Below are 12,209 nucleotides of genomic sequence, written 5' to 3'. Positions count from 1 at the left end.
CCAGAAACCCGAAGGCACGGTCACACGCGTGGGACCAGCACCGCCATCGTGGAGCGGAAGCCATTAGAAGGCCCCGAGTCACCGGCCATACGGGTGAGCACCACACGGTACACTCAGGGACGTGGGCTACTTTTACCCGCCTCTAGCAAGGTAGCCAGAAGAGTACAGTTAGTTGGGAAGGCCTACAACTCCGCCTGGCCAGGGGAGATCCCATCTGCTCAAGGACTGACCAGGCCCCGATTGCTAGCAAGTACTCCGGGAGGGTCTATCTTTGTCACCAGTAAAGACCCTGAACTACACCGCATCGTCTCTGAGTGGTTCCTGCTACCCCCATCATCCACGTCGGCTGCCCTGAGGCCATACCCCTCCCGTTGGGGGTTATACCATCCACGCTGCACCATCCTTCCACCGGCCTCAGCGGTCTGCCCTGCAGCGGCAGCTCCATAGCTGCATTCAACGGGTGGCGTAGTCATCCACCATCTACTGCTAATAGACTGCCACTTAGTCTGACTCCCTGGGCACGGACCGGGTCACCGCCACGAGACTACTACCCCCATCTGATCCGGCTCCGGGTAGGCTCCCGCGTGCGCAACGCTGCGCGACTCAGGCCCAGGGGCGCGTCACTTAAGATGCTTAAACAGGTGAATAATTCTGAGACTGCAGTAGTCAGTGAAAGTTGCATTTTGTGCTGAATTTGGAGAAACTACTTTTTATATTAGTTTTGTTAAGTTATTTACATTGGTCTTGCTTCATTGAATTATTGCAACTAGCACAGAGTTTGTAAATTTTGCTAAATAAACTATGTTGTAATGGGGGGTGAAGATAGACAGATAGATAGATAATATAAAGATAATATATAGATCTATCTCTTTATTTATACATTTCTCTCTATCTTTGTATTTTTTTAAATATTTTTACATTTTTAATAATACAGTGTAACAAATGTTCTTGTTCTCGACCTCCCACCGGATCCTGCATTGTTTTCTGTATAAAGCATTCGTGTTTTGTGTCTCATACTGACAGGACGGTGGGAGTTATCAGCCTTGCACTTTGTCTGGAGCCTCCAAAGCGCACGTCACGCTGAGAGTTACAATCATCACTTCTATTTTACCAAAATAAATGAATGTCTGAAGAAATCATGGAGCATTTTAATAAATTCAGACTGTTGAATAACATCTCTTATTCCCGCACAACAGGTGATGTTCAATCTCACATTTACAGATGTGTCCTTCTTTACCTTTCCTTTTGTATCGACATATCAAATTGCTAATTAAAAAAAAGTAAAAACATGATTTTGCGATACTCTGTCGGGAGTCATTTACGTCATATGTGTCCACAGACACATGTTGCAGCCTGTTGCGAGTCTTGAAAGCATGTTGTGATAATGTTTTGAATTTGTATAGTGAAAAATTTGAGTCCTTAGTAAAATTCATGAAAATTGAGGCGTAGATACACCTGTACTATGGAGTAGTGCTCGTCATTTTCTAGAATTATCCACAGGTCAGATATCAATTGCCATTAAAGAGGTTGTCCACTACTTTTACATTGATGGTCTATCTTTAGGATAGGTTATCAATGTCTGATCGGCCAGAGTCCGACACCCGATACCCCCCGCCGATCAGCTGATACTGGTGTCAGCAGCCACTTGCCAGAAGTGCTGCCGAGCTGCTCTGTCTACTTGTAGTGGCTGGGGCTTGTTACTGTACATCCGCCTTCTGTTGATTTGAATAGGAGGCGGATGTGCAGTAACAAGACACGGCCACTAGAAGTAGACGGAGGAGCTCAGCAAGTGAGTAGTTCCCGCCGGCGGCCCCGACCGATAACAGCTGATCGACGGGGGTGCTGGGTGTTGGACCCCAGCCGATCAGACATCGATGACCTATCCTAAGGATAGGCCATCAATGTACAAAAAGTGGACAACCTCTTTAATTCCACAATTAGTAAATAGTAACCATTCTCATTCTGGTCTCCCTTATCCCGGACGAGCCCCCAAGATCCCTTAACATTATCCCTTAGGGAACCAGCCACATGGTATACATTTCTCTTGTAGTGAGAAGTGCAACATTCCAAATGGAAAAAGGAAAGAAAAAGGATATCCCTCGTAAATGAAAACGATCAAGAGAATTTACTCCTATAAACTAATTTGCCACCATTATTGACCTCAAATTATCTTTTCTAATATTATATCAGTTAATCAATTTTAACATACATTTTAAAAAGTACTTTATGCAAATTGCCTCTTCAGAGAGGAAGAGAACTAGAACTCTAGAATAGTGTTGAGCCACCCCCGTAGTGTTCGGGTTCGGTTCGGTTCGTCGAACACCGGGATGTTCGAGGAACTGTTCGTCGAACTGTTCGTCGAACACCTTAGAACACCGTCGAACACCGTTAAAACCAATGGCAGGCAAACAAAAACACATAGAACACATAGAAAACACCTGCAAAGGTGTCCAAAAGCTGACAAACTGCTCAGAAGACACTCTCTTTAAAAAAGCCGGCCGGCAAATTCAGCAGCGGCATACACCGGTACCCGACAATTTAGACAAGAAGGAATAGAGCATCACACATAGATTAGATAGATAGAAACATGTCAGTCACACATATAAGAAGCACAGTGACAGTGTTGGTTACTGCACTTGTCATTTAGTGTAAAGGATTTATTAAAAAAAATATTAGTGTTTTCATGCACCGTCTCTTTAAAAAAGCCGGCCGGCAATTCAGCATCTGTACCCGACAATTTAGAACAGAAAGAATAGAGCTTCACACATCGATTAGATAGATAGAAACATGTCAGTCACATATATAATAAGTACAGTGATAGTGTTGCTTACTGTACTTGTCATTTAGTGTAAAGGATTTATTTAAAAAAATAATAGTGTTTTCATGCACTGTCTCTTTAAAAAAGCCGGCCGGCAATTCAGCAGCGGTACCCGACAATTTAGAACAGAAAGATAGAGCATCACACATAGATTAGATAGATAGAAACATGTCAGTCACATATATATGAAGTACAGTGATAGTGTTGGTTACTGTACTTGTCATTTAGTATTAAAATAAAGGATTTTTGTGTCCAGCCAGGTACAACTAGGCAGCTGGGGGCTGGAATCCGCAGCGCAGGGAGGCCCAAGCTTTCTGGGCCACCCCCGCTGCAAATTGCAGTCCGCAGCCGCCCCGGAAAATGGCGCGTTCATAGAAGCGCCATCTTCTGGCGCTGTACCCAACTCATCCAGGGCCCTGATGCGGTGGCTCACTGGGTAATAAAGGGGTTAGGGCCAGCTTGGCATTATCAGCTGGCCCTAAGCCCGAAATTCATGGGGTCACGCCAATATTAGACATGACCGCCATGAATTTCTAGTAAAGTATTTAAAAAAAACACATTGGACATGAACTCGGCTCATCTGGATGTCGTCACAGAGAGACGCTGAGCAGCGCAAGCAAGCCTGCGCTTCTCAGTGTCTGCGGGATGAGAGGCTGGATGGCAGCGTTCTGCTGCGGTCCAGCCTGTCATCTCGATGTAGCAGAGCTGAAGCTGTCGTGGGAACCATGGAAAGGTAAGGATGAGGTTGCTTTATTATTTTTCTTTTATTGCAGGAGATCGTTGGCTTCAGCTGGAATGGGCGTGACGGTAAGTATGGTTTAATTTAGAACAATAAAGGATTGTGTCTTTATTTCAATTAAAGGACTTTATTCTGGGTGTTTGTGTTTTTTTTAACTTTGACTATGGGGTTAGTAATGGGGGTGTCTTATAGACGCCTCTCCATTACTAACCTGGGCTTGATGTCAGCTGGCATTATAAGCTGACATCAACCCCAGCCCTATTACCCCCTGCCACCGCACCAGGGCAGCGTGGAAGAGCGAGGCTAAGTGCCAGAATTGGCGCATCCTATGAATGCGCCATTTCTGGGGCGGCTGACGGCTGGTGTTTCTAGCCTGGGAGGGGGCCAATATTCATGGCTCCCTTCCTGGGCTATTAATATCAGCCCCCAGCTGTCTGCCTAGCCTTTGCTAGCTATTACATTAGGGGGGACCCCACGTCATTTTTTTGGGGGGGTCCCCCATTTTAATAGCTAGTAAAGGCTATGTATTCAGCTGGGGGCTGATATTAGTAGCCTGGGAAGCTCCGTGGGTATTACCCCCTTCCCAGGCTTCAAACATCTGCCCCAGCCGTCTGCTTAACCTCCGCTAGAGCCTAAAATTAAGGGGAACCCCACGCCAATTTTTTTAATAATAAATCCTTTATTTTAATACTAAATGACAAGTACAGTAACCAACACTATCACTGTACTTCATATATATGTGACTGACATGTTTCTATCTATCTAATCTATGTGTGAAGCTCTATTCTGTCTGTTATAAATTGTCGGGTACCGCTGCTGAATTGCCGGCCGGCTTTTTTAAAGAGACGGTGCATGAAAACACTATTATTTTTTTTGATAAATCCTTTACGCTAAATGACAAGTACAGTAAGCAACACTGTCACTGTACTTCGTATATATGTGACTGACATGTTTCTATCTATCTAATCTATGTGTGAAGCTCTATTCTGTCTGTTATAAATTGTCGGGTACCGCTGCTGAATTGCCGGCCGGCTTTTTTAAAGAGACAGTGCATGAAAACACTATTATTTTTTTAAATAAATCCTTTACACTAAATGACAAGCACAGTAAGCAACACTGTCACTGTACTTCATATATATGTGACTGACATGTTTCTATCTATCTAATCTATGTGTGATTCTCTATTCCTTCTATTCTAAATTGTCGGGTACCGCTGCTGAATTGCCGGCCGGCTTTTTTAAAGAGACGGTGCATGAAAACACTATTATTTTTTTGATAAATCCTTTACGCTAAATGACAAGTACAGTAAGCAGCACTTTCACTGTACTTCGTATATATGTGGCTGACATGTTTATATCTATCTAATCTATGTGTGAAGCTCTATTCTTTCGGTTCTAAATTGTCGGGTACAGGTGTATGCCGCTGCTGAATTGCCGGCTTTTCATGTTTCACTGTTGGCACTGTTCCCATCGATTTGGGCAATCACTGTAATGCCACAACCACCATGGCTGTGGCATTACAGTGAGTGGCAGACAATCCCTGCATGATTGGTGCTCTAAATAGCGCCAGACATGCAGGACACGCTTTTGGTGCACGAACAGTTATCGAACATAACCTCGAACAGCCGAATTTTTTGCAAATCGTTCGGGTTCGTCGAACAACTCGAACACCGCCCAAAACAGCTCGAATTTGAGATTGGCGAACAGTTCTAGTCGAACACCGCTCATCTCTACTCTAGAACCACCTATTAAAAGTAGCAATCCTAAAAGTCAATATCGACCCTCTTACGAGCCTTGTCGTATGACTTAGGATAAAAGCCAAAGCAGAATCTCAGTTTGCAGACATGGTATTACAGGGTGCTTGCCCCTCATCAGTGCAAAGTGTGAAATCTGGTTTGGCTGGGTGAGAGGGGTCTGACCGGGATCCAAGGGGGTAAAGTTTCTCCTTGCGGAGTCAATATTAAGCCTTTAACGAGCCTTATCACATGACTTAGGATAAAAGCCAAATCAGGAATTTAAATTTGCAGACACTGTGTTTTGGGCTGCTGCCCCTCATCAGTGCAAAGTGTGAGCTCTGGTTTGGCTGGGTGAGAGGCATCTGACTAGGTATCCAAGCGGTAACGTTTTTCCTTGCGGAGAGTGATATGTCAAGCCTGACATACCAAGGTGAGGAGACCTTTTAAGCCTTGAAATGCTTCTATGGGAAATTAAATCAGCAAATTGTCTCTTCAGAGAGGAAGAGGACTAGAACTCTAGTGCTATCTGTTGGAAGTAGTGATCCTAAGAATCAATATCGACCCTTTAACGAGCCTTGTTACATGACTTAGGATAAAAGTCAAACCAGGATCTCAATTTGCAGACACTGTGTTTCGGGGTGTTGCCCCTCATCAGTGCAAAGTGGGAGCTCTGGTTTGGCTGGGTGAGAGGCGTCTGTTCGGGATCCAAGGGGTAATGTTTCTCCTTAGGATAGGTCATCACTGTCTGATCGGTGCGAGTGTGACACCTGGCGTTCCCGATGTCTGCTCAATTACGGTGCTGCACAGCACAGCGCTGTCAATTCTATAGTGGCCATGGCCAGGTACTGCACATACACATACATTCAAATCAGTAGTGGGTGGATGTGCACACAGCCCCATATCCCGAAAATTCAAAGCATTACAGGTCTCGGTGACACAAAAATTATTATTTTTTTCTACACATTTCCGAATTTTTTTTTACCACTTACATAAAAAAAAACTATACACGTTTGGTATCCGTGTAATCGTACTGACCTGGAGAATCCTATTACCAGGTTAGTTTTACTGTTTATTGAACACATGACCCCCCCAAAAAATTGAGAAATTGCATTTTTTTTTTAAATTTCAACGGACTTGGAATTTTTTACATATCACATGATAAAAGGAAAGGTGTCATTAAAAAGTACAATCAGTCCCGCAAAAAAACAAGTCCTCCTATTGTTATGGGGACGGAAAAATAAAAAAAAAAGTTACAGCTCTTGGAAGAAGGGGAGGAAAATCCGAAAAAGAAAAAAAAATTATTATTATTTTTTTTTTAAAGGCATGCAGCCCTACAATTGAATAATAGGTATAACTTATGGAATGAATGACCTTTAAAGGACACAAATGATGGTGGGGGCAGTTTAAAGGGGTAAATCCTGCTGACAGGTCCTCTTTAACCCATAGTAGTGCATCAAGTGATGGAGAATTATATAGTAATACAAAAATGGATATAATACAACAAGGTAGGTGTCTTCATCCAATATCACCACAAGGGCATTGCATCCATTGACAGATGAGATATGATGGGTTTGGGAACGAGGGTTGAAAAGCGCATTGGCGTGAACGAACCTGGCCATCACTTTGATGGATAGGTATTTATAAGGAACTAAATTAAAAAAAAAAAAAATTGGAAAATCCCCATATTCAATTGTCATCTGCTGATATCTCTGTAACAAGTATGTGTACAGGCTGCCATAAAATCGACTTAGGTGTAACCGTATTTTATTGAGCTGTCATGGCTGAAAATGTAATTTCATACAATGACAGGTATAAAAAAAATAACACCTAAGGGAAAAATAGATTTTTTTTGTTCAGCAAAGAGAATTACATATATTAAATTAGGAACTGCAATGCCAAACGCAACCTATAATCAAGGGTGGCGCTGTTGCTGGAATTTTTATAATGTTAATTCATTTTTAGAATATTTGGGAGGGTAATAAAAATATTTATATATTTATAATAATAAAAATATTTCTATTTTTATTAGAATAGTTTAATAGTATTTACAGCAGTATTTAAATGTGAAGACTATATTCTGCCCAGATTTATGGAGTAAGATATGAGTCTCCTCAATCCACAAAGACTGACTGATATTTTCTCTACTCTAAATAGTCGGCAAATTATTATGACACTTTCTGGTCCATAAATGATTTAAAGGGTTTGTCCACTTTTTATAATCTCTTGTTAAAAACGTAGGAATCTTTTAAAATATGCTGATCAAAGCTTGTTCCTGCTACGTGAATCACTAGCGATCAGCTGTGATCTAGATGGAACCTGGTAGCAAGTGTTTAATTTCTCTGCAGCACTCCCACAGGCAGAATGAAGTATTACACAGTACCCATTGAAATTAATGGACAGTACATGCAATGCTGTGCCCTCCAGAGTTAAAGATTTTGTTTGTGGTTCTGTCCTTTGGGGAACAGTCGAGAGCCCTTAAAATTGGAAAGTCCTAATTAAGCCTTAATGAGTTTTGGAAACCAGACAACCATTAATATCTGGAAAATGGACAAAGCAGCTTCAAATCTGAATAGACACAGATTAAATTATTCTGTCAGCCTGCAGTCACCACTAGAGGGAGCATATGAGCTTACTGCATACTGTATGCAGGTAGCTCCCTCTAGTGGTGACTTCAGGTAGTAAAAATATTATCACTTTAATTTTAGGTTTAAGCATGGGATTTGGAGCTTTGTATCAGACAAACACTTGCTCCTACTGCTATAAAGATATATTTATATACATTTTTAGCAGGGAATTGATTACATCATTACTAGCCCTTTGACTTTCAAGCAAATTCCGATTAGTCCAAAACATACAAAATAAGTTTCTAATAGACGTAAATGTAAATCAGAAAGAGTTTTCAAGGTTTTTCTACATAAAGGAAACATTTCTACATTTAGGAACACGAGCACATTCCCAGATGCCTTACTGTTGTCGAGGTGGTTGGCCTTGATGATTTTTTCAGAGTAGTCCGAAACGCTGGAACATTCAATCTGAGCAAAAAAAAAACAGAGTGCGCACAATAGATCACATGAAAAAGAACAAACAAACTGAGATTACGTGTATTCTAGTCTCAAGCATTTTGTTATAGAACCTAAAGTCTGATTTAATGCTATAGTAGAACCCAACTGTATCTTCGTGTCTTTCCTTTTGGCTCAATAGTTCCCGAGATGAGTGATGTGAGACGACTAACTTTAAAAATAAAAACATGATTTCAGGATACTCTGTCGGGAGACGTTTATTTTGGAGGTGTCTATACGTGGTCACCCAGTGGTTGCGTTGTGAATTTCTAGCATGTCGTTACTATATATTGAATTTGGGGTTTTGGAAATGAGAGTCCTTTGGAGAAATCACTCTGGTTCTCCTACCTTTAAGATCTTCAACCAGTTGACATCAAGTTCCGTCAAGTCAAAATGATATTTTTTAGGTGGGTTCCACAGTCAAAGGGTTTACCCTTACCGGACATTTGCCATCTATCGACTGGATAAGTAATACTTGTCTGATCGATGGCGGGATCGACAGCTGGGACCCCTATTGATCACTAGACCTGGGTGCCAAGCACAGCCACGTTGATAAGATCTATGAATGGAGTTTTTAGTAAGGCATGCACCATGGTGCTCCATTCAAAGCCAAGAATTCATCATTCCCATAGACATTAAAGGGGTACTCTTATCTGGGAGACGTAGGGCATATCTATATGTTATGCCATAAATCTCCAATAGATGTATTTCTTAAGCGCCGGGTCCCGGTGCGCTGTCATGCATGACTCTCTTCATCCATTTTTATGGGAGCTGCCTCCTCTATATTCCCGACACCAGATGCCAGTACCCTGTTCTCAAGATAGATGAATATCCCAGTGATCTGCATCTATCGATAAGCCATAAATGACCCAAAACTAGTGAAAATCCCTTTAAGTTATCCTCAAAGCTTTCTGGGACCGTGGCATTCCAGTGATTATGGGGCCCCCAGTGATCGTACATTTGATCACCTACCTTGTGGATCAGAGATGCGTATCCACCGTTGAGTTTAGATTCAAGCATTAAAAGGAAACCCATCAAGATGATTTTACTACTAAATCTAGTGGTTTGGGTCCTACTGGGTACTTTTCTTCTGGATTATGAAAGCCTTCCGTATTACAAGCAGTGTAAGAAAATTAAAAATGCAATTTAGTTCTTCGCAGCATTTACTTAAAGGGAAAGTGTCTGGAGGATTTTACTAGTTAAACTAGTGTTATGGCGGTATAGGTCCTGGTACAACAATAAAAATGATACCTGTCTTGTAGTCATCCGATGTGCCAGTGCTGAGAAATTAAGCTTTGAAACCACATGCAAATTAGCCTGGACCTGAATTGGAGGTGTGTCATTGCACTCAGAGTTCATTGACACGCCCCCAGTGTACTTCCAGGCTAATTTGCCTGTGGTTTCAAAACTTGATTTCTCAGTACTGGCACATCGGATGACTACAAGACAGGTATCATTTTTATTGTTATACCAGGACCTATACAGCCATAACACTGGTTTAACTAGTAAAATCCTCCTGACACATTCCCTTTAAGTGAATGCTGAGAACTAACTGCCTTTTTAATTTTCTTACACTTCTTATAATAAGGAAAGCTCTCATAATCCAGAAGACAATGAAGCATGCTGTGAGCGATAAGCGGCGGCACCTAGAGTAGGACGTGCACTTTTCCTAGCGCCTTGGAGAATAATATTAGCAATTGTATTGCTTTAGTAAGGCCATTACTTCCTGTGCTGTCAGTGCGGGAAGGAACAACCTACATGTATAAAGAGTAGCAAGCAATCAAACTGCAAGCGACATCTTCCTTAAGATAATAAGAACGGAAATACACAACGAGAACACGGGGGCAGCTCCATGCTGGAATGGATGTAATTCCCACAGCTGTCGTAACTTGCCGGCTAATTGCAACAATGCATCTGCAGCTTTAATTTCTGCGCTGATTTTCCAAAGGCTGCACTATTAATTGTTTGAAGGAGACGTGCAAGGAAATCCAACATCAGGCATCGCTGTTTATATCCCAGGGAACTTAAAGGAACACTAAACCCAGAAATGAATGGGTAAATTAAACAAGCAGTGTAGTCGCCGTCTCTGCCGTCTCTTCCTCTGCAGTATTCTGTTATCTGTTTTATTTAAATCCGCCGTACAGTACCAGAGATACGGGAATTTTTATTTAGTGCATGTTTATGGTTGTTACTCGGGGGGGTGTCTCTCAGGGTAAAAATGCAAATCAGCTTAAAGACACGCCCCCGAGGATCCTGTGAGCCAGGATTTTATTCAGTAAAAAGAAATGTATGGTGGATTAAAAAAAAAAAAAAAATAGAACAGCGGAAATAGAGCAAGAACAAGAACAAAAACTGGCCACTTTTGACCTGGTGACAGGTCCTCTTTAAAGAGAACCTGTCACATGAAAAAACGCTATTAACCTGCAGATATGGGGTTAATCTGCAGGTTAATAGCGTTATGAACCTGCCCAGGCACCGGAGCTTAGACCCTTGCAGTTGGCAGGAAATTTTACTCCTCCTGGCAGCATTCAGGATTCAGTCAAGAGGGTGGCGCTGGCACTGGTTCAGTTACCGCACTTGTAACCGTGCCCCTGTCACTGACTGACAGCCGGCCCTAATGCTGACCGAGCTGTCAGTTCCAGGGGCTGGTTAAAGCTGCCACTCTCCATACATAGAGCGGTGACCAAACGCGCGCCAGCGCCACCCCTGTGGCTAAAACCCCGAACGCTGCCAGGAGGAACAAAGTATATTTTCTCCCGGCAGTGGGGCCGGTGTCGGGTAAGTTCAGAACGCCATTAACCTGCAGATTAATCCCATATCTGAAGGTTAATAGCGTTTTTTCGCATGACAGATTCCCCATACGTGTCAAACTCTGGCCCGTAGGCCAAATCTTGATGTGCAGGATGGTTTTATTTGGCCATTGATACCAGAACTACCACCCATATGTGGGGCCATTATACTGTATGGAGGACTATGTGGGGCCATTTCACTGTATGGAGGACTATGTGGGGCCATTATTCCGTATGGAGAACTATGTGGGGCCATTACACTGTATGGAGGACTATGTGAGGCCCATTATTCTGTATGGAGGACTATGTGGGGCCATTACACTGTATGAAGGACTATGTGAGGCCTATTATTCTGTATGGAGGACTATGTGGGGCCATTACACTGTATGGAGGACTATGTGAGGCCCATTATTCTGTATGGAGGACTATGTGAAGCCCATTATTCTGTATGGAGGACTATGTGGGACCCATTATTCTGTAAAGAGGACTATGTGGGGCCATTACACTGTATGGAAGACTATGTGGGGCTATTACACTGTATGGAGGACTATGGGAAGCCCATTATTCTGTATGGAGGACTATGTGAGGCCCATTATCCTGTATGAAGGACTATGTGAGGCCCATTATTCTGCATGGAGGACTATGTGGGGCCCATTATTCTGCATGGAGGACTATGTGGGGCCCATTATTCTGTATGGAGGACTATGTGGGGCCCATTATTCTATATGGAGGACTTTGGGGGGCACATTATTCTGTATGGAGGACTATGAGGGGCACACTATTCTGTAGGGAGAACTATATGGGGCCCATTATACTGTATGGAGGACTATGTGGGGCTCATTATTCTGTATGGAGGACTATGCGGGGCCCATTATACTGTATGGAGGACTATGTGGGGCCCATTATACTGTATGGATGATTATGTGGGGCCCACTATTCTAGATGGAGGCCTATGTGGGGGCATTTCATTATATGGAGGACGATGTGGGGCCATTTCACTGTATGGAGAACTATGTGGGGCCATTATTCTGTAGGGAGGACTATGTGGGGCCATTATACTGTATGGAGG

At 42.7% G+C, this 12,209-nt stretch overlaps 1 protein-coding gene across 3 annotated transcripts in view; it reads right to left on the bottom strand.

Moving 5' to 3' along the window:
* Window positions 1-12,209, bottom strand: part of PRMT8 (protein arginine methyltransferase 8) — a 288,767-nt gene that overhangs the window by 88,436 nt on the left and 188,122 nt on the right. For all 3 annotated transcript variants that reach the window (XM_073649943.1, XM_073649942.1, XM_073649944.1), the window contains exon 4: window positions 8,261-8,324. In XM_073649943.1, the coding sequence (XP_073506044.1) occupies window positions 8,261-8,324 (64 nt within the window). The remainder of the gene's footprint in view (window positions 1-8,260; window positions 8,325-12,209) is intronic.

The sequence above is a fragment of the Phyllobates terribilis genome, unplaced genomic scaffold, assembly GCF_046119375.1.
Source record: "Phyllobates terribilis strain yellow unplaced genomic scaffold, ASM4611937v1 Scaffold_10__3_contigs__length_209671492, whole genome shotgun sequence".
Classification (NCBI taxonomy): domain Eukaryota; kingdom Metazoa; phylum Chordata; class Amphibia; order Anura; family Dendrobatidae; genus Phyllobates; species Phyllobates terribilis.
Note: the sequence above shows the minus strand (reverse complement) of the source record. Positions and strands in the feature narration are given on the sequence as shown.